The 21,363-nt window shown below is 49.8% G+C and overlaps 10 protein-coding genes across 10 annotated transcripts; 5 read left to right on the top strand and 5 right to left on the bottom strand.

The window, feature by feature from the left end:
* Positions 1-163: 163 nt before the first annotated feature.
* FSUBG_1143 (APE2-aminopeptidase yscII) lies at positions 164-3,196 on the top strand (the record flags this gene model as incomplete). Its single annotated transcript, XM_036676111.1, has 1 exon — positions 164-3,196. The coding sequence occupies one exon, from the start codon at positions 164-166 to the stop codon at positions 3,194-3,196; it is 3,033 nt and encodes a 1,010-aa protein (XP_036543311.1).
* Positions 3,197-3,561: 365 nt separating this feature from the next.
* Positions 3,562-4,753, bottom strand: FSUBG_1142 (ribosomal subunit 39s family; the record flags this gene model as incomplete). Its single annotated transcript, XM_036676100.1, has 2 exons — positions 3,562-3,891; positions 3,941-4,753. The coding sequence occupies 2 exons, from the start codon at positions 4,751-4,753 to the stop codon at positions 3,562-3,564; spliced, it is 1,143 nt and encodes a 380-aa protein (XP_036543310.1).
* Positions 4,754-4,994: 241 nt separating this feature from the next.
* On the top strand, positions 4,995-5,505 carry FSUBG_1141 (major facilitator superfamily transporter; the record flags this gene model as incomplete). The annotated part of the gene is made up of 2 exons (XM_036676089.1): positions 4,995-5,055; positions 5,102-5,505. The coding sequence occupies 2 exons, from the start codon at positions 4,995-4,997 to the stop codon at positions 5,503-5,505; spliced, it is 465 nt and encodes a 154-aa protein (XP_036543309.1).
* Positions 5,506-5,837: 332 nt separating this feature from the next.
* On the bottom strand, positions 5,838-7,102 carry FSUBG_1140 (phospho-2-dehydro-3-deoxyheptonate aldolase tyrosine-inhibited; the record flags this gene model as incomplete). The annotated part of the gene is made up of 3 exons (XM_036676078.1): positions 5,838-6,103; positions 6,154-6,933; positions 7,054-7,102. 3 exons carry the CDS (start codon positions 7,100-7,102, stop codon positions 5,838-5,840), a joined length of 1,095 nt encoding a protein of 364 aa, XP_036543308.1.
* Positions 7,103-10,155: 3,053 nt separating this feature from the next.
* FSUBG_1139 (dna polymerase iii subunits gamma and tau) lies at positions 10,156-11,137 on the top strand (the record flags this gene model as incomplete). The annotated part of the gene is made up of 2 exons (XM_036676066.1): positions 10,156-10,257; positions 10,325-11,137. The coding sequence occupies 2 exons, from the start codon at positions 10,156-10,158 to the stop codon at positions 11,135-11,137; spliced, it is 915 nt and encodes a 304-aa protein (XP_036543307.1).
* Positions 11,138-11,883: 746 nt separating this feature from the next.
* On the bottom strand, positions 11,884-12,758 carry FSUBG_1138 (cytochrome oxidase c assembly domain protein; the record flags this gene model as incomplete). The annotated part of the gene is made up of 2 exons (XM_036676055.1): positions 11,884-12,440; positions 12,497-12,758. The coding sequence occupies 2 exons, from the start codon at positions 12,756-12,758 to the stop codon at positions 11,884-11,886; spliced, it is 819 nt and encodes a 272-aa protein (XP_036543306.1).
* A 2,036-nt stretch (positions 12,759-14,794) lies between these two features.
* FSUBG_1137 (60s ribosomal l13) lies at positions 14,795-15,751 on the top strand (the record flags this gene model as incomplete). Its single annotated transcript, XM_036676045.1, has 5 exons — positions 14,795-14,797; positions 14,878-14,911; positions 14,976-15,022; positions 15,119-15,277; positions 15,356-15,751. The coding sequence occupies 5 exons, from the start codon at positions 14,795-14,797 to the stop codon at positions 15,749-15,751; spliced, it is 639 nt and encodes a 212-aa protein (XP_036543305.1).
* Positions 15,752-16,059: 308 nt separating this feature from the next.
* Positions 16,060-18,131, bottom strand: FSUBG_1136 (Rap1 GTPase-GDP dissociation stimulator 1; the record flags this gene model as incomplete). Its single annotated transcript, XM_036676034.1, has 3 exons — positions 16,060-17,573; positions 17,622-17,876; positions 17,924-18,131. 3 exons carry the CDS (start codon positions 18,129-18,131, stop codon positions 16,060-16,062), a joined length of 1,977 nt encoding a protein of 658 aa, XP_036543304.1.
* A 557-nt stretch (positions 18,132-18,688) lies between these two features.
* FSUBG_1135 (mitochondrial import inner membrane translocase subunit TIM16) lies at positions 18,689-19,196 on the top strand (the record flags this gene model as incomplete). Its single annotated transcript, XM_036676023.1, has 2 exons — positions 18,689-18,691; positions 18,783-19,196. 2 exons carry the CDS (start codon positions 18,689-18,691, stop codon positions 19,194-19,196), a joined length of 417 nt encoding a protein of 138 aa, XP_036543303.1.
* A 612-nt stretch (positions 19,197-19,808) lies between these two features.
* Positions 19,809-21,161, bottom strand: FSUBG_1134 (uncharacterized protein; the record flags this gene model as incomplete). Its single annotated transcript, XM_036676012.1, has 1 exon — positions 19,809-21,161. One exon carries the CDS (start codon positions 21,159-21,161, stop codon positions 19,809-19,811), a length of 1,353 nt encoding a protein of 450 aa, XP_036543302.1.
* Between the last annotated feature and the right edge of the window lie 202 nt (positions 21,162-21,363).

Genomic DNA, 21,363 nt, shown 5'->3' with positions numbered 1-21,363 from the left:
GTGCTCGATAGCGATTAATGTGCGGCCCAATTTATCCAACAAGGGTGTGGCAGCCTGCACGAAATCTTCCGAATCACACTCAATGTGTTTCTTCGAGGGCGATTGCAACCCTATTTCCTTTTTCAGGGTGTAATGAGATTGTTTTCGCATCGCTGATGACTCAATGAAGTCTAATCCGTTGATATCTTCACTGCGGCGGGCTCTTTGCCTGCCGTTCAGTGCTCCTGCTCCTGCTCCTTCAGGTCGTTCAGCGCTGACGAAGCCCGGAGGCTACGATGCCGACCTGCCGATGATCCGTCGCACCTTCCATTCAGGACCCCTCCCCCGCATCAGCTCAAGAGCTAGAGCCTCAACTTACGGGTCAGCTCCTTCTATAACAACACCATATCAACATCTTCACCGCTCTCAATTACATTCCTTTCTCTCCTCTACCTTTTCCACAGCTTCTTCCCCTCGATCAGTTCTCACTAAACCTCTGCACAACTCAAAAGCCTCTTCTCTCGTCCCTCGTCAGCAGCAGCGTAACTGCTCTTGTCGACGAGCCATGTATCGCAACGGAAACGATGTCGCTAGCGCGAGTCTCGACATTCGTCGTGGACGCCAAGTTCTTCCCAAGAATGTCAAGCCCCTGCACTACGATCTTACCCTCGAGCCAAACTTCGAGACCTTCAAGTATGAAGGTACCGTCATCATCGACTTCGATGTCGTCGAAGACTCAACCTCTATTGCCCTAAACACGGTCGACATCGATATCCACGAGACACTTGTTGAAGCCAATGGTGCCACTGTTAGCTCCTCGCCTACCCTCGATTACAACAAGGATACCCAAACCACCACCGTTACCTTCGATAAGACGATTCCCGCTGGTCAGAAGGCGAGGTTGACTCAACGTTTCACCGGTACTCTCAACGATGACATGGCAGGTTTCTACAGGTCATCATACAAGGACGAAGATGGCAACACCAAATACCTTGCTACCACCCAGTTCGAGGCCACCGATGCTCGCCGTGCATTCCCTTGCCTGGACGAGCCAGCTCTGAAGGCGACATTCACCGTAACACTCATTGCTGACAAGGATCTAGTATGCTTGGGTAACATGGATGTCGCTTCTGAGAAAGAAGTCGACTCCAAGTTTACAGGCAAGAAGCGCAAGGCCATTACCTACAACAAGACTCCCATCATGTCTACCTACCTTCTGGCTTTCGTCATTGGTGACCTCAAGTCCTACGAGACTAACAACTTTCGAGTCCCTATCCGAGTGTGGTGCACTCCCGATCAAGACCTTGACCATGCCGTCTTTTCTGCCGAGCTAGCTGCACGAACACTCGAGTTCTACGAGCAACAATTTGGCAGCCAATATCCTCTTCCAAAGATGGACATGGTTGCTGTGCCCGACTTTGCCGCTGGGGCCATGGAGAACTGGGGTCTCATCACATATCGAGTCGTTGATCTTCTATTGGATGAAAAGACCAGCAGTGCCGTCACCAAAAAGCGGGTGGCTGAGGTCGTTCAACATGAGCTGGCTCATCAGTGGTTCGGCAACTTGGTCACAATGGACTTCTGGGATGGTCTGTGGCTAAAGGAAGGTTTCGCAACATGGATGTCTTGGTACTCCTCTAATGCTTTCTACCCCGAGTGGAGGATTTGGGAAGGCTATGTTACCGAGGATCTCCGATCTGCCCTCGGTCTCGACTCTCTGCGCAGCTCTCACCCCATTGAAGTGCCTGTCAAGCGTGCTGATGAGGTCAACCAAATCTTCGATGCTATCTCATATGAAAAGGGTTCTTGTGTCCTGCGCATGATCTCAAAATACTTAGGCGAGGATGTCTTTTTAAAGGGTATCCGAACCTACCTCGACAGACACGCATACAGCAACACTGAGACTACAGACCTTTGGGCCGCTCTCAGCGAGGCCAGTGGTAAAGATGTTGAGCGCGTTGCTGACATCTGGACCAAGAAGGTTGGTTACCCAGTCGTAGCAGTCACAGAGGACGAAAGCAAGGGCACAATCCATGTCAAGCAGAACCGGTTCCTTAGAACGGCCGATGTCAAACCTGAGGAGGATGAAGTCCTTTACCCCGTCTTCCTCAACCTTCGAACTAAGGACGGTATCCAGGAAGATCTGGCACTCAACACACGCGAGGCAGACTTCGAGGTGCCTGACTTTGACTTCTACAAGATCAACTCTGGCCATTCTGGTATCTACCGTACATCTTATACTAGCGAGCGACTTCAAAAGCTTGGCCAAAACGCCAAGGCGGGTCTCCTAGGTGTTGAAGACAGAGCCGGTATGATTGCTGATGCCGGTGCCCTTGCTGCTGCTGGTTACCAAAAGACATCCGGCTTGCTGTCGCTTCTCCAAGAACTTGACTCCGAAGACGAGTTCATTGTCTGGGATGAGATTACTCTTCGTGTCGGATCTCTCCGCGATGCTTGGATCTTTGAAGATGATGATGTCAATGAGGCTCTCAAGACTTTCCAGAGAGATCTGGTCAGCAAGAAGGCTAACGAGATCGGTTGGGATATTTCTGACAAGGATGACTTCACTGCCCAAAGAATGAAGGCTCTCATGTTCGGTAAGGCCGCCATTGTCGAGGATGAACCTACTAAGAAGGCCGCTTTCGAACTATTCGAAAAGTTCATCAATGGCGATCGAGATGCTGTACAGCCCAACTTGCGACCTAGTGTTTTCGCTGTTGCGGTTACCTATGGAGGCGAGAAAGAGTACAATGATATTATGAAAGAATATGAGACTGCCAAGCAAAGCAGTGAGCGAAACACTGCTCTCCGATCACTTGGTTTTGCAAAGGATCCTGCGCTGATCAAGCGAACTCTGGAGTACACTCTCAGCGATAACGTCAAGACCCAGGATATCTACATGCCTCTCAGTGGTCTCCGCGCTCACAAGGAGGGTATCTTGGCCCTTTGGGGATGGGTCAAGGACAACTGGGACGTTCTCACCAAACGACTCCCACCTGGCATGTCACTCCTTGGCGATATGGTCGCCATTTCTACAAGCTCTCTCACACACGAGGACCAGATTTCCGATGTCAAGAGCTTCTTTGAGCAGAAGGGCACCAAGGGATTTGACCTTGAGCTGGCCCAGAGTCTTGATTCTATGACCGCCAAGCAAAACTGGCTCGCAAGGGATAAGGAGGATGTCAAGGAGTGGCTGTGCAAGAACAAATACCTGTAAATTAGTTGGATAAAAAACGAGACAAGATGCTTGATGATGGTTGCATCTGCATGAATGAACAAGTTGAAATAAGTAACCATCTTTAGGACTCTTATGCTATATGCTTGTGCTCCACTGATAGGTGGTTATCCCTCATGTAGGAACGCTGAAGAGGCCCTGCAGAAAGTGCTTCAAACTCGTTTGATGCAACGATAAAAGTCGAGGATGTTGGCTGTGCGAGTAGTTATCTCGAGAAAGATATAGTCGGTCAGCAGCACCACTTTAAGAGAATAGCAACAGTGATGCAAGATTTCTTTGTTCGTCTATTATACATGTACAGATATACAGTCATACATCACCTCTGTTCATACACCTCACATGAACTTTTAAGCCTTACCAGTCAGCCAATCCCTTTCCATATTCTTGCCATATTTCCCTGTGCCAGTGACGGGCAGATCTCGCTTTTGCAACTCCTCCTCAATAACCTTCCAGCGGCCAACAGCAACCTCGCGGTCAATAGGTGTGACTCTCCTGTTGTGCACCTTGACGTTAGGAAGTGCAAACAGGGCCTTCTGATCCTCAAGAACCTCGGCGAGCTTCTTGCCCCGCTTGGCGAATGTTAGGGCTACAGTGATGAGCTCTTGTGGTGTGCGGGAGGCGGCAACCTTGACGTCGGGAATGAAATGGCCTGTGAGTTGGTAGATACGCTTGCGGATCTGCATATTGTCAGTACAAATCACTTCTGGGAAGAGGTGGGATACATACAGCAAACTTGAGGTGGTCATTGTCAAGAGTGGCGGTCTTCCATGAGGGGTCGATAACATTAACCAGCGCCTGAGCTTCTTCGGGAGAAATCTCAACCTTTGCCTCAACCTCTCCGGGCCCAGCGTGCTTCAGCTTCTCGGTGACTGCACTCCAATGCGTGCTGAGAAGAGGCTTTCCATCCTTAAATCGAATTCCCACAGACAATGTTCGGTCCAGGTGGGCCCTGTCACCAAAAGGCCACTTCTTTACGGCATATTCCTTAATAAGTCCTCGCTGCTGGTATGACAGTGACTCGACCAGAGCTTGTCGTACGTAAATCTCCATAACTGCCTGATCCTCTACTCGTTTTGCGCTGCCGAAGCCTTGGAATTCGCTCTCCTCACCCCAGTGGCCTGGTTGGTCCCACCATGTCTTGACGGGCGAAATTTCCTCAAGTTCATCGATTGAAGTCGCCGGCGTATATTCGGTGTCGACAGACTCGACCTCCTTCTCGGTCATGGCTTCGGAATGGCTTGGAGGTAGCACGAGACGAGTGGTGCGCACAGCGTATGGCCTACGGTCGACATTTGATAGATCCAAGGCTTCCTCCGGTAAGTTTGATATCTGTTCTGGTTCTACTCTCTCTTGATAGGGATCATCGCCTCCAGGAGCTTCACCCTTCCACAGCTTATCTCGGAGCCATTCGGCCTTGCGACCAGCTGCGTGGACGGGGGTTGTTGAGAAGGCGACGCGGGCAACGAAGGGGACTCGGTTGACGGGGACGACTGTCGAAGGGAGAGAGGCTAGAGCCCCTACCCGCGGTATTCGAGGCATTTTGACGTGACGAATCAGCGGACTGAGAGAAAGCCGAAAGAAGTCGTGATGATGGGACGGTTAGAGACCGGCTTCAATATGGAACTTTTTGCAGTGTGGTTCTATTGGCCAATGGGAGTTTACGAGGCTGAAGTGGATACCCTGATCTGGCCCACTTGTTGTCAACTATCGATAGCCTCAAGTGATTGACGTGCGACCTCCATGATCGATAAGACAATATCTACAGCCCAAATTAGCCGTAATGGCACGAATATCTCTGTTTATCCTCCTGCTAGGAGCTTTGATCTCGCTTGCCGCCGCGTGTTAGTACAACGGGCATCTACACTGAACGATGCTGACACATTCCAGCTGCGCCAACCTTTTGTAAATGCACATGCTTTAAGAACAGCACCATTATCCCCCTCGGTCCCAAGAGCGAAACATCCTCATCGCAACTCCGCCGCGCCGTACTCGATTTCTCGACCCCTCATCTCGAGCCACGCTCGAAATCGAAATCATGCTCCGAATGTACCAAGGCCTTTTGTCTCAAGCAGGGCATTGACTTCTGCAAGGACGCGACAGAAGAGGACGTCACGACTATGTGCTTTCAACGTGACAGCAACAAAGACAAGATCATCGTATGGGCTTTCATTATTGGCACTGTTGGATTGTTGGGCTGGGCTGCGTTCAAGAAGGTTGTGGCGTTGCGCCAGGGGCCTACGCTTGGGAGACAGGGCAGCAATTATGCTCCCATGCAAGGAAACTTCCGATGAGACGATAAAGGATATAGCATCTTACTCCTCTGTGTCTGGATAGGTGTGGCATCTATGGTTCCGTCACTTGGTAGAGGAGTCTGGCGTCTTTGGGTTTGGGTTATCTGAAGTTAATAGGAGGTCAGTTGACCCCTTTGGCAATATCCAGAATATTCATGAGTGTATATGATAAAAAGATCAGGCATTGTGCCAATTTCCATGCAACCTATGTGCGCCGACTTTTCCATCACCTGACCATTCTACCTAGGTCTATTCATTAACTCCCAAAACAACACAACATTTTTGAACTAGATCCTCGTGTTCCACTCCTTCGACTCCACAGGTGCAACCTTCTAAGAGCGGTTGACCTTGCGGCGAGTGCGGACAGCATCAGCCAAGTCCTCAAGCACAACGGCTGTGTCCTCCCAGTTGATGCAAGCATCAGTGATGCTGACACCACGCTGGAGAGCAGCAGGACCCTCGGCGGGAACCTTTTGGTTACCCTCGCCAATGTTGGACTCGATCATAACACCAATGATGGCCTTCTCGCCCTCACGAAGTTGTTCACCAACGACCTTGGCAACCTTGGGCTGGTTCTTGTGGTTCTTGGAAGAGTTACCTGACGCATGTTAGTTTTCCAAGCTCGGCTGTTATAGTTCGGAAACGTACCATGGGAGCAATCAATCATGATAGCCTCCTTCTGCTTCTTGTCCTGGAGGATCTTCTTAGCAGCCTGGACACTCTCCTTGTCGAAGTTTGTGCCTTTGGTTCCACCACGGAGAATAACAAAGCAGTGCTCGTTACCCTTGGTGCGGGTAATGGCAGCAAGGCCTTGCTTTGTGACACCCATAAAGTGGTGCTGAGCAGCAGCAGCACCAATAGCGTCAATGGCAACACCGAGGCTACCGTCTGTGCCGTTCTTGAAACCAACAGGGAAAGACAGGCCGGAAGCAAGCTCACGGTGCAGCTGGGACTCGGTAGTACGGGCACCAATAGCACCGACGGAGATACAGTCGGCAAGGAACTGAGGGGAAATGGTATCGAGCATCTCGGTAGCAATAGGGAGACCCTTGCTGGTCAAGTCAACGAACAGCTGGCGGGAAACACGGAGACCCTTGTTAATCTTGAAAGAGTTGTCGATATCGGGATCGTTGATGAGACCCTTCCAGCCAACGGTTGTTCGGGGCTTCTCGAGGTAGGCGCGCATCACGATGCAGAGATCGTCGGAGAGCTTGTCAGAGAGCTCCTTGAGTCTGGAAGCATATTCCTGAGCGGCAGCAGGGTCGTGGATGGAGCAGGGGCCGACAACGACGAGGAGTTTGTCGCTCTCGCCAAGGACGATGTCGGCAGCATCTTGACGGCCCTTGACAACGGTGTTTGTGGCCTTCTCGGGGAGAGGAATCTCGGAGGTGAGAAGAGCGGGAGGGATCAGAGGATCCTGTCCGAGGACTGGTTCGAGTTAGCTGTGGTTCTTGGTGTGTTGCGAGTACAGCGTGGGGGGGTTGTTGCAGTTCATAATGCTGTGAGCCCAGAATCAAAAGAACAACAATCTTGGTGGGAAAAACTAACCTCTGGTGTCATCGGCAGCGATACTGACCATTTCTACGGCTGAAGGCATTGTGAATATGTGAGCTTTTGAACTTGTCCAAGGTTGAAATTTTGATATGGAGGGGCACAGTTTGATCTGCCTACCTTTGGAGGGGGAAGAGATATAGTATTTCAGTGAAGCTCAACGGGGTAGGCGACTGAGGGGAGTCAAAACAAACTTCAATACGAGCGCCACGAGGCTGAAGACGGTGATGTGCGTTGAAAGGTAGAGAAGAGGTACCGTATATGAGATCGAGAGAGCGAGAAAGAGGTTCGATTGCAGACACAAATTTTAGCTTGGCTAGGGTGACTCTTCCAACTCACTCACCACCTTAGCACACCGGAGGTCCTTCGGAGGGGACCCCACCGAGGGGTTGTGTTTTTTGCAGGGAGTTACATGCGAAATACATTGGCCAACTACGTCAGGGTTCTAGAATCTCTGAAATTATCAATGGTCTAAGCTCAATTGGCTCCGGTCTGGGTCCGTACGAGAGCTCAACATCTCGGTGAGGTTTGGCCAGTAAATAGTGAACATCAGACATGTGCATCTACCTCTCCATCTCAGAGCCAGCGACACATCACATGCCCTCGAAACAAAGCTCAAATAGCAGACCGCCTATGCCGGAAGCTTCTTTCTGTATATGCACGAAACAGGCGATGCCCTTTTACCGCCGCGTTCGCTTCCCTTTCAGCTCGTGGGTGCAACCTCCGCAGTTTTGTGAGAGGCCATCATGCACCACGGTTCACTGTCGCATTGCATTAGCTCCTGACGAGTTGGTGCTGTAAGACAGAGCAAACAATTGAAACACAATGTTCGAACATCACAAGTTCCCTTTGAGACGACCATGTCTCCCCTCAGTTGAGTATCTACGATCCCTTTTCCCAGACTCCTATCCCCCTCGTGTTCATTGACGACAACAATGTTCGGGCCTACGGAGTGTGACAATTTCGATCCGGGGTTCAAGGGTCTCGTCCCAAGAGACTATCGTCCAATAGCATCGTCTACTTTTCCTTACCAATAAACGCGTCTCGGAAAACAACGTGAATCAACATACGATAATTAACTGTACCCCTTTAGAAATAATATGAAATTCGTGTGAAATAATGAAATGTAATTGCATCTCGGAAAAAACGGGACTAGGGATGGGATTTTGGTGACGTCGGTATGTGAACATATTGTGACACGGGCTGTTGGTATCGTGGCTGTTTGCCAATCTCCCCACATTCAGAAGTTTGTATGTTCATCACAGTAACACAAGGAATGCGTGACGCCGAGAAAGGGGGCAACAAACCATCCGACGACTATTCAACGATTTATCGTAATTCATGCAATCGAGGATGTGATACTTGTTAATAAGAAGAAATAGTTCGTGTCACATCCCAGATAGTTCTCGACGATCGAGTTTTGGTACAACTCACAAGATACATACATACTACCCTACATCGACTCGGATGACCCAGTGGCCGAGCAATGGATCGACCAACTGCAGAGGCTGTCTTAGACATCCGAGCCAAATCGAGACCCGTTTCTGACATCTCAGAAGGAACAACACGCACTCACTGAGACTCAAGCCGAGTAAGCGAAACATAGCTGAAACCAAGACATACAGAGTTCCGTTGCCAACATGTCAACTCTCACAACTCTCGTCAAACATGGTGAACCGCGTTGCGTCTGAGAGCCTCGCATCGCATCGCATCGCCTCGGGGAGCGGATCTGTTGGTCCGTGAGGCCCTTGTTGCTAGTCCAGGCTGTCCACTCAGCCCGCCTCTTTACTCTTCTCGTGTAACTCAAGCACTTGGTGAACATGAGGGTACTAGCATAGCATAGCATGAGGCTATGAGCATGAAGATGAACATGACAAGCCTCATTCATCCAGGGATCGTGCCGATTAAGTCATCGGTTTGTTCAAGGGATCGCTCGGATTCTCGGCGACCCCACGACTAATACGACTTTGGCAAGTTGTAGCACGAGGCATTGGAATCGGATCGTCTGGTCTGTTGCAAGGTGCGCCGTGGCGTTGGTACAAACTTTGGCTTCCCATCCCATCCATTTCTTGTGCTTTCATTCACAGAACCAACCAACCAACCCCTTTTCCTTTTGACAATTCAATTCCATTCACTATCTATCTTCTTTTGCTGAGCTTCTAGTTAAGCTGTAGTGTCACTCACTGACGTGTATTTCTTTTTCTCAATTAACCCAATTCGTCAATTGCTGTGCAAATCATCTTCAACCACCTGTTTTTGTCCTTTGTTTACTTCCATACTTCCATACTTCCATCCCATGTTCTTATCACCAACGGCCTCGCCCTTCACCAACGTCCAAGTATAATCCCCCCAAAGTTACTCCGTATATCCAAGACATTATAGATCGACTTATTTCCCCGCTCCTTCCAATTGTCTCACTTATTTTCTGATCTCTTATACCCTCTTTTGATTTGCTGTTGGTTCTCTTTTTCCAAGCAACAGTCAGCCCCAGCCAGCCCCAAAACCAATCCCCAGCCTCCGCTCACCAGCTTTGCTTCTGTTGCGTTCCAACTTCCAAGCTTCGCTCCCCACCCTCACAGGCTATTATAGGCTACCACAGGCTGCCTACAGAACCCAGCCGATCCACACAGGTAGTCCGTGGCTTCCTTCGCCCACGACAGGCCGCCACTTCCCTCGTGAGTCGGATGCTCACTAACAACTTGCCCACGCCGACCAAACTCTCCTCAACTCTCTACGACCCAACCTCTGGCTCTCTATCTTGGCTTTGTCATTGACGTTATCGCACTGCACCGCTTCGCATTCATATTTGTCGGCAGCATCACCGCCGACTCGACACTTTTGCTTTATCTCGTATTATCACGTTACTATACTACACCACTCACCTTGCATCGGATACCCCCGCGGTGCTACTGCGACTGCGTGTAACTACGACCCTCCAAGGGACCTTTGTCCGTCGAGATTACAGAGCCGTATCCACCTGTGTTAATACCCAGGGTCCGACAGCAAAGTCGACATCATTTGATCCAGATTGTCGGATTTGTTCAGTATTTTCTGACCGCAACTGCTTTTTCACCAAATCAATAGACAGCCAGTGATAAAATGTTTGCTGTTCAGAATGCTGGTTTCGATCAGCGGAAACGAGCTCGTGAAGAGGAAGAACTCGCTAATGCCAACGGCATGAGCTTCAGTGAGCACCGCAACGTAAGTTTCCTGCAATCACAGCCACGACGGCGTTTTCACATGATGTCGAATACTAACAATGTAGCAGAAACGTATCCAGTGCCTTCCACTCCGTGCATATCCTAGGACGACACAATGGCAAGCTGATGCGCCCATGCCAGCCCCGAGCTTCGCCCCCCACGATCACCTTCAGCCAGAAATCCGACAATGGGCATCGTCGACGAACATGACATCACAGCCCCATGGTGACACCGACATGGATATGATGCAGACTTATCAACCTCAACATCATGAGCCGGGCCGACTTGGGGTGATGCACCAAGATTCTGACAACGCAAACGGGCGTCTACCCACGCCTATGCAGCCAAATTTTGCTGCACAGGTTCGAGGCCAACAGGCTGTGACAACTCCTAACGGTGTTGCAAACCTAGGTCACCAAAACACCGGCTTTGGCGATGATCAGAGTATTCCTCGCACAATGGCCGGAGGATGGCAAGCCACCCAGAACGAACGACGTCTTCCCTCACCCATTTCCGAAGGTGATGATTCTATGGCCTGCCAACCCATCACCCCGACCGGTATGCAGTTTGATGCCAGTGCCCACGGTTTTGTCACCCCCGGTATGGAACACCCCAATGTGACCGTTGAGCCTTCACCTCCCCATGATATGGAACATCCTATGATGGATGCGGAATCCCATTGCTCGGGCAATTCAGTCGACGGCGATGGTGATCCCACAACTCCTTCTCCTAGGAGAGGTCATATTCGCAGCCGACATACCGTCAACAACTGGACATGGCAACCCGGCATGAAGAAGAGCTTCAGCATAGGATACCGAGCGGACTGCGAAAAGTGCCGCTTAAAGGTTCCAGGACACTTCAACCACATCATTGTTTCTTAGGGAAATGAGAAGATTATACTTGATCCTGTCAAACAACCTTCACTATAGGAGAGCGGTGTGAGGCCGCTTGATTGGAGAAAGAAACGGCAGAAGCGCAAACTTGCTTTTGGTAATTTCGTTTCGGGGGCACTTGGTTCCATTGGCAAAAGGGGAAATTGTAGTCTTACGCCTTTGCAACATTGTGAGGAGATGCAAACGCTTTGATAGCTCAGACTATCACAGACGGCCATAGTTCAGGCATGGCCGGACTCTGAGGGGGACGGACTGGAACCTGCCAGTTCAAGACGATCTTTTATTTTTTCCCTTCTTTTTCATTTTTTATATTTTTTTACTTGGCGTTATAGGCAATGGCAAGCGGGCGGGTATGGATAGCATTTGGTCATAACAGGCATACATTGATCACCCTGGAAATAGGGAATCGGAAGTTAGCGATACGATCTTGAGATCGTCAGGTATGCATGGCAATACCAAAATAGCGATAATGTCAATTTGAGTAATGGAGACATCATCTTCTGACCCATATTGAAGAACCTAATCAGTGACGCTTATTTGATCGCTTGGTATTGAATAGATATGGTAAGTAGACTTGTTCCCTGATGGTACATACAAGATGGTCCCCCGACGCCGTCTAATGCACTGCCAATCTACACATATGATACACTCCTTTTGGTCCCACCACGTACACTCCGCTTTGTTTTCCTTCATGTTGCCATCCGTTCCTCTTTCCAATTAGATTTTTATACACATCACCAGAACTTCCACCAAGACTTCTTAGGAGTTGAGCCACCTGCAGGCTCAACACCCAGCCTGTCTAGAGGGCCTCCATTTTGTTGACGCTCCCGCTCTGCTGCCATCGCCTCCTCCAACCTCACCTTGACAGTTCCCGACTCGACTGACTGTGTCTGATAATCCTGGAGGTCTTGTGTTGACTCCTCCTTCTTCTCTCCGCCGCCTAGCACACCAGAGAAAATCCCTAGCACACCCTTCCCACTTGATGGCTTTGTAACAGTCTCCTCTGTGTTTTCCTTAAATGTGGGCTTGATGTGTTCTTCGAAATGTGTGCGGTGTGAAGGTGCCTCGAGCAAAGGTGGTAACTTCTCGCCTCTTGCCTCGGCAGCTTGGTTGGCTTCCTCGACGAGAAGGATCTGGTCCTCTGTAGCCTCGCCCTTGATGTAGGCGAGACGTGCCATGGCAAGCTCATCGGCTTCAAGTAGCTTTTGGGCCTCGACCCATTCGGCTCGGCGGGCTCGGTTGTAACGAACCATATCCCAGACAGAGTATCCGGAGACAACAGCTGCAACAACTAGAATGCTTGTCAGCTGGCGAATTCAGTCGAATGTCTCGTTCAGTCGTTCGTACCTGTGAACACCACAATGCTTCCCACCGTCCAACGATGCGCTACATCGAAGATTCTCCTCGAAGCATCGATAAACTTGTCTGTCTTGCTAATGCTGGCATGCTGAGCGGCAAGATGAGCCTGTCGCAGTCTCCTCACTCGCTGCTCGGGTGTTTCGCCTGGGATGCGTGGTGTTCTCTGAGCGGCCTTCGATGTTGCGTGGGGAATTGTGGACGTAAATCGTGTTGCGTCCTTTACGCTCCGGGGGCCCATCCTGGAAGCCATTGTCTCTGTGTGAGGAAGGGTTTATTCCACGGAGAATGATTACCAGGGCGAGGTGATCGAATGGATTGGGCCGTTGACGGGATGGATGGAAAGTGGTGTCATGAGATTTTTCGATCTGCTGCGAGAAGGAATTGTGAGAATGTGATTGGTGCGGAGTAGCTTCGGGTGAGAGGATGGTGGGCTGTGAAGATGGAGATAATGGAAGATGATGTCGACTACTTGAGAACTTGGATCCCAAGCGCCAAAAAGACTTGGGTAAATTTAGCACAAGCTTGAAAGACCCTTTGACGATTTCATTTTGACATCTGATGCCGACAAGGAAGTTTTATGCTACTCTATTCGTAGAATGGAGATATTTCGATGAAGCCCTCAAGATGCTCGTCAGTTGATCTGGCATTTGCAGTCACCACAGCAGTACTCCTCATGTTGAGCACATCTCGAGAAACCTGTCAAATGTGCGATATCCCTCTTGTCGAGTAAGCACGTCCACGGAATGCCTGCCATAATGTGACCGAGTGAAATGAGTCGAGGAATATCACATTATGAGCATATTACTTCACAGGTTAGACTACGGCGAGTGGGAGTGGTTGTGTTTATGCTTCTACGACAGGATTCAATCGTAGCCTGTGGCCTTTGGATTGGAGGTGGAGTTGAGCAGAGTCTACACTTGTCATCACACACGCCAACACAAGGTCACTACAAGCGAAAGGCATCATTTGAATACAACTACGATAATCATCACAAAAGACTCTTCTTCATGCGACAGCATTAAGCCATCGACACAATGAAAAGTGTGGTTTTAAATCAAAAATTCCGCCGACTATGGCCCCGAAGGACAATAGAGCAAAGAGCGACTCCGCGATGTGCAATGCAGGCCCTCCATGCTGAGGAAGCCAATTCTTGAGCTGGCCTCCTCTCAACAAGGTAAGTATGAAGAGGAAAAGAAAAACTGAACAAGAGGAGGGAGGGAGACCTGCGTTATATATTCAGATGGAGAACGGATTGATGCCTTGATACTGAGGCGTTACATTTGGTGCCTGAGAAATTGCAGGCACCAGCAGCAGGCAGCAGGGCAGGGGCCACCATTTGTGGATGCTTGAAATTGTGCAACTACCCGGCACCTGTGTGCACCTGCCAAACCAAAATTAAGTTGAGATTTTATGAAATTATTTTCTGAGGGAATGTGAACCTGCCGCAATTGGTGGTTGTGGAGTACCATTTACCACAGAGAAAGTTACAATCTAGATGCAGCGACTAGCGCCACTTCAGTGTTGAAGGAAAGCATGACCAGTGATGATTTGACAAAGACCTCGCTGATCCTGATACCGAGCAGTATCTACACATTATATCATCTTAGGTAGGTACCTATTGTACTCCAGAGAGCCTGAAGAGTATCTCCTTCGTCCGAGCTTAATGATAAAGAGCTTTAGCTTTCCTAGGGACATTTGCCCTGTCTGCCCGTGTACAAGACGATGGCTGATCTCAGATTTAATGACTACGGAACAAAAATACATTGAATGCAAATTTCAAACGTTTCTCATGATGTGAAGACTACGAATCACATTTTGAAGGTGAAGCATTTCCATGTTCAACGAACCTGAACGGATTCAAGGTGACGAGACATACAAGAGTAGTTTCCAGTTCGAGCACGTCAAACACTCTCCTGGGAACTCCCCTACAAGAACAGATGCCGTGCTTGGATTTATGCTCATGAATCTCCATAATAATATACAGAGCCTTCTGCGGCTTCTGCTGCCCATCAACAACAACTCGCTGCCGTTGTGAATCACTTACACCCAGTCCCTCCAAGCTCGCCTAACTCCCGGCGGCACCGCTGCAACAATCTCCCGATCATGCATTTCGAAAACCCACTAGGCACGTGATTGATATTCTCGGACTCCACCCCACTAAATGGAATCGACCACAGGGCAAAACCCTTCTTGGAGTAGGAAATTGGACAAGCCTCTACCCTCCGAATTTTACACGCCTCACGACCGACATCGACCATCGGAGCACGTTGATCGCAAGCAGACACAATGGTATGGAGATATGCCCAATGCGATGGATAATGTTCATTGCGCTCGAGTGCATTCGCATTTGCTGACCTGATTTACTACAGGCGATCAAGCACAACCAGAAGCTCGTCAACAACCGTGAGCCGCACCATTCCCGAATAACGAGATGATAGAGGATTTGAGGGACTGACTCCTTCAACAGACTTCCGCAAGGATTGGCAGCGCCGGGTTCGAACCCACTTCGACCAGGTATGACGATACACCCGACGAGAAGAGAAGAGAAGAAACGATTCATCTCGATTTTTTGGAAATTCACTTGGCACACAAATATTGACTATGGAATAGCCCGGCAAGAAGTCGCGGAGACGCACAGCTCGTCAGGCCAAGGCTGCTGCCCTCGCTCCTCGCCCTGTCGACAAGCTCCGACCTGTTGTGCGATGCCCTACCCTTAAGTACAACCGCCGTGTCCGCTCCGGCCGTGGTTTCACCCTGGCTGAGCTCAAGGTATGATATTTTGCGTCTCGGTCGAATGCACACGATACGAGATACTCCAGAAAATTTGCAGGTCTGACAATCATGCAGGAGGCCGGTATCCCCAAGGCTTTCGCTCCCACCATCGGTATCGCTGTCGATTTCCGCCGACAGAACCTCAGCGAGGAGTCCCTTGCTGCCAACGTTGCCCGCCTCAAGGCCTACCAGGAGCGATTGATCCTCCTCCCCCGCCGATCCAACGCCCCCAAGAAGGGTGACACCAAGACCGACGTCTCCAAGATTGAGAAGGCCTCTCACATCTCCGCCACTCTCCCCATTGCCCCCACCGACATCGCTTTCAAGGAGATCAAGAAGGGTGACATGCCTTCCAACATCGAGGCCGGTGCTTACCGAACTCTCCGTGTCGCTCGTGCCAACGCCCGATACGAGGGTGCCCGACAGAAGCGTGTGCGGGATGCCGCCGAGGCTGAGTCGGCTAAGAAATAAACTTGCAAAAAGGGAACTGGTGTTTGAGGGTTTTGCTCTTTGCGTCTCTGAGACATGGGCAACGTCGGTTCGAGGCTCTGATGAAAGGCTTGGCCGGGTATGGAGGAAAGATACTCTAGGTCCAGCTCAAGAAATTTACTGCATGATCACCGGCTTTGCTCTATCATTACTTGGTCAATGGATGCATTACGTGCATATGGTATCTCTTTTTCAAAAAGTTATTCGTTATGATTTCAATGCTCTGAACCATTCGTAAAGTGATGTCTATGTTCCTCGTATCTGTGTCTATTCCTTACTTTTGCACTCTGCTACTCTTCAGCCTTTTTCCCCAGCAACTCTGTACCCTGGCGAATTAAACTTTGTAAACGACCAGCTTGCTCTGACTCAAGAGTCTCCCCATTCTTGATAACTTCGGTACACAAGACCAGACAGTTCTCTCTATCCACCTTGGCCATATTAGCCTTTTGTTTCGGGTCAACCTGCTGAGGTTCCAATGCTAGTTCTTCAGGAATGGCTGGGGGGATTTCGGAGACACCACCCTCGATCTGTGGTGTTTCTTCGTTTGCCGTCTTTCCGGTGACTGCATAACTGAGAGCATCCATGGCTCCAGATATCTCAAGGACTTTGGCGATGACTTTGGCGCCATCCTTTGATCGTGACATGAGAGCAAAGACAAACCAAGCCTCGGATTTTAGAATAGGCCACTTCTCTTGAGTGATGAGGAATGAGAGCACCTGTGAAAGATCATGTTCAGCATAGAAAAGATCCCTCAATGGTGTCTTTTCAGTTTCAGAACTCCATCCAGAAAGAACATCCTCGATGGGTGCTGTATGAAGAACTCGACATATAGTAGCAACACTTCGTGCGGCTTCGAGCCGGGTAGGTTCTGTATCAGATCGATCAAACAGCGAGATCATATCATGGACAGTTGTGTGCTTGCCAGACCCCTCGCCTTCAGCTGTTCTGGGAGTGACAACTCGACGAACATTATCTGGGCAGTTCACAAGCAGCAGACGAAGTAGCGAAACTGCCGAGAACTGGACCTGAGGAAGAGTATCGATGGTCAATATCCTTGGTACGCTCACTGGCTCTAGCAGATCCCCCAGCAATGCTTTGTTCTGCGCCGGAATTGCGAGATTCTTGAGGAAAGATAGTGTGGAGTGAAGAAGCTGGGCATCTTTGATCTCTGGATCGGAAAGAATTGCGATCAGAGGAAGATGAGCCTGGTACTTCTGCACAAATGCCGTGGAAGCCTGGTCTGAACGAGAGAGGTTACCGAGAGCCAGACAAGCTGCAGACTGAAGAATAACATGCGGCTCCTTCAACCATTTAAGAAGCGATTGTGGCACTGAGCTCTCGAGAGAATAACGAGCTGGGAAGGCGTCATTGCCAGTCAAGTCAGCCAGGGTTGTTAGCAATGAAGTACACAGCTGCCCTAATTCTTTGGCAGTGTCTTCGTCATCAAGCTCTGAGTCGAATTGGGTATGTGCGATGTAGAATGTCTTGACGAAGACATCTACTTCTTTTGAGTTGAGGAGTCGCTCTTGGAAGGATTCATTGGCAAGATAACTGGCCGCGGTAGATACGAGGGCGAGAAAATCCTCGATATCAGTGCTGTGGTCAGGGCTGACTGCCAATGTGAGGAGAACAGAGGCCGTCTCATAATCTGCAACAGCTACCTCGCCATCTTGTGTGATAAGAAGAGCAAGGATCTTGCAGAAATACGTGACAAGAGGGCTGAAAGCAGCGCGATTGGGTGACTGAAGGAGAGTGATGAGATGACTGCTGAGTCGTGACTCTGAAGCAAGACGTTGAGCAGGTTCTACGAATATCAGTGTTGTGCCACTCGAGCGTTGTATTCAAGACTCACCATAATCAACAAGGACGTTGTAGAGCACCGGAATCAAGTACGGAACAAGACTCATGTCCTGAAGGTGCTTGATGAAAGAAACGATATACTTGCCCTTAACAACTCGACCTCGATTTTGGTCTGTATCAGCACAAGAATTTCCAGTAACACGCAGAGCCTGGACTTTGATACCATGAGGCTGCTTCTCATCTGAGGCAAGAATGTCAAGGAAGAACTCGAGAATTCCCGAATCTCCATAGGGGAGTCTCCAAGCCACTGTGTCCGTGTTAACGAATCAACCTATGGGGCGATCTCACGCTTACCATCTCGACTTCCGTCGCCTAACGCCTTGGCTGTAGCTTCTAGTGAAGAAGGATCTTGTTGCTTAAGAGTTTCGAGCACGGGAGATAATAGCTTTGTTCGTTTCAGAACCGCATCCTCATGTTCGTTGGCGGCATCGTAAGTTTCTGGCGATGCTCCGCTTCCTTCACGCTGTATCAGGACAGCCACGTCTTGAGGTGACATAGACATGATGTCAGCTTCTCTTGTGGAGTGTGAGATATGATACAGAAAGTTGGTCGTCGAATTAGTTACACCAGCCTACTTGAGATACCCTATAGAATTTTGCTGAAGAGGTTCGACAAAATAAATTAAGCTTCTAAAGCTTCACATGAAGGTAACAAACGAGAGAATAAATCACTTGACAGATAAAATTCAGTGACAAGTTTCAGAATCAGTTCATGAAATTATTATATCCACGCATCTCATTGCGATCAGCTAATATTCTGTTCTGCAGCTCCATCGCGGGGCATTTATCTCGGTGAGCTCGGTGAATCATGGTGAATATATCATACGGCTAAACTACGGCAGATTCTGTGTCGCCGCCGGTTGATCGGAGGTGCAAAATTCCGACCTCGGAATGATCCGCCTCCGCCGACTTTGCACCCGGGGAAAAAGTCTCTAGCAGCGCCATCACGATCCTTTCCTTCGTCGCGAACGAGGGCCGCTATTTCAACGTCGCTTCTCAGCGATATCTCCACCTTTTCTTCCGATAATCAATTCGTCTACATCACCCATAATTCTTCAAAATGGTATGCGCCCACGGCTTGGATCATGCCCGCCATGTTCTTTACTTCGAGATTCGCCGCATTGGTTGGAGTGGCGGCTAACATATTATCATAGGCGCACAAATTCGTGGTCACAGCCTTCCTAACAGGCTCCCGAATCCTCGGTCGATCATTCGTCGCAGCTTATAAGCAGGCTCAGGCTGCTTCAGCGTACCAGCGAGCGCAGGCCAAGGCGGGCAACCCATCCGCTGGTGCCTCACTCTCCTCTGGCATGACTCTCGATGAGGCATGCAAGATTCTCAACGTCAAGCCTCCGGCTGGTGGACAAGCCAATGTCGAGGAGGTTCTCTCACGTTATAAGCGACTGTTTGACGCCAACGACCCTCAAAAGGGCGGCAGCTTCTATCTCCAGAGTAAGATCGTAAGAGCAAAGGAGCGATTCGAGCGAGAGATCGGTCCTATACGGGAGAAGATAGAGCAAGAGGCTGAAATCAAAGAGGGTTTCAAGCCCAAGGTCTACAAGGACTGACGACACTCCCTGAGCAAATAAAAATGGAAAAAGCAACACTTGTACGATGACATCGTAAAGGAGTTCTGAGGGACGGGAGGGAGGAGTTTACTTTCTCCATGTATACAATGTACATCTTCACTCGACTGCGGCATGGCACGGCGTTTATTGGGTTATCGGTGGCGTGATGAGCCGCTCGAGGTTGGTTGGTTGGTTTTTAGACGAAAGAAAAAAGAGACAGACGACCTATGCTATCTTATGTTTAATACAACTGTACGATATCAACGGAGCACCTTTGGATTGGATGTGAGTGCAAATGAGGCCACGAGTTGGCGTGAGTTGAGGGTCATATCTCGGCAACAGGTGTCTCTTCAAGCAACGTTGTGTGTTTTGGGACGATATTTTAGTATCCCTGAGACAGTCACACCTCACTGGATATTGATCTATTATAGCCACCAAGCCCCTGCTGGATTCTTCTAGGCTTATAAATTGTCTCCAGGTTTTATACGTGGTGTAATAAGTCTAAATCATGAAAAGGAGCACTTCCCCACAAGATGTAACACACTGATGAAATCATACAGATGTAACCAAAGATATCTTCCATTCCGTCCCATCCAAGGCGAAATCCCAAGATTAAACCCAACCATAACGTTCAGTTTGCACAGGCTCTCCAGCTGTCCTCCATTCTCGAGGCGGCCGAGGTTCTTCCTGTCTAGGACGGGGTCTGTGTATAGAGAGTGGCCTGGGTATTTCGAGCGACCCTGGATATCCGCTGTCCTGGCTGTAGACACTCGAGCTACTCCGATTATGAGGTGGGTCAGGAGTTGGCACTTGAACCGAAGGGGCCCGGACTTGACGTCTTGTGATAGCGGGAGGACGGGGTGGGATGTTTGAATGCGCTACAGCAGCGGGAGCTTGAACTGGTTGCTCAGGAATAGGAGGAGGAGGAGGGGGAGGGGGAGGAACTGGATGGGGCTCAGGTTCGTCGTCGTCGGGTTCCTCGTCATCCTCTTCAGGCTCATCTGGTGGAAGAAACGGAAACTGGTGCCTTCTGAACCAGTCCCTCACCGAGGCTACCAGATTTCTGGCCTGTCCTCCATCGGCCTCTGAGTCTGAATCGTCGAAGGCGCTGCCTCCAACACCACTAGCTTCACTCATTGGATCCTGATGGCCCTCATCAACAAATTGGATCTCCTGGCGGTGTTGAAGGCATTTCCAGGCGATCAGACCGGTGAATAAGATGAAAAATAGAACCGCAATTATGATGCCGGCCGTTTGAAGGCCAGAAGAGCGTTTTTTCTTTGGTGGCGTTGGAGTGTCAGTCTCTTCTGGGCCCAATGTTGCTGAAGTCTCAGTCAAACCCATCGATGTCGCTGCACTCCTCTCCGGACTCGTTGATGTTGCCGTGGTCTCACCAAGACCCGTGGATGTTGCTGTACTCTTCCTTAGACTTATAGTAGTGGATGCCGTCGTGGTGGTGGTTTCAGTCTCGGTATGCGTTGTTGTTTTCGTAAACCAAGTAAAGGTAGTGCCGTCGTCGGGACCTGGAAGAGTTGACCATCCGACGCGAGGCTTCGTCTGTGTTATCCGGATACTCGTGATGCTTGGCGTCTCCTTGGGTAGTTTGACCCCTGCGATCGAACTGGTAATATCGTTTTTTGGCTGTTCGGGGTCAAAGTCACCGTGGCTCGGCTGTTGAGGATTATTGCTACTAAATGTAGCGCTATCATCGGGACCTGGAGGGGGTAGCCATTCAACGCGAGGCGTCGTCTGTGTTGTTATTATACTCGTGGTGGTTGGTGTCTCCCTGGGCAAGCTGAGCACCGTGATCGGGCTGGCTATGACCTTGTCTGACTGCCTAGGGCCATCGTCATTGCGACCTGGCTGTTTGGGGCCATATCTACTGCGGCATGCGTCACAGATACGCTTGTAGGTTGCATCGTTGTCTTCATCATACCTGAAGCCGTCGGGGTCGTCATTAGGCATTTCAAGGTGAGTCTCGGAAGAGTACTGGCGACAAGGGCCACTATACAGAGAGAATATATCAGTATAGACTTGAGAGATGAAGTATATGTGACCTACCAACCCGACAACAACCAGTCGCGGTCTATCGCCGCGTCTGTGACTTCATTTTGGCATTCCAGGGCAGCTACGGGTATTGCAATAACTGCTAGGAAGGAGAGTTTGG

This window comes from Fusarium subglutinans (assembly GCF_013396075.1).
Source record: "Fusarium subglutinans strain NRRL 66333 chromosome Unknown NRRL66333_c0000005, whole genome shotgun sequence".
In the NCBI taxonomy this organism is placed as follows: domain Eukaryota; kingdom Fungi; phylum Ascomycota; class Sordariomycetes; order Hypocreales; family Nectriaceae; genus Fusarium; species Fusarium subglutinans.
This window is presented reverse-complemented; position numbering and strand designations above follow the sequence as displayed.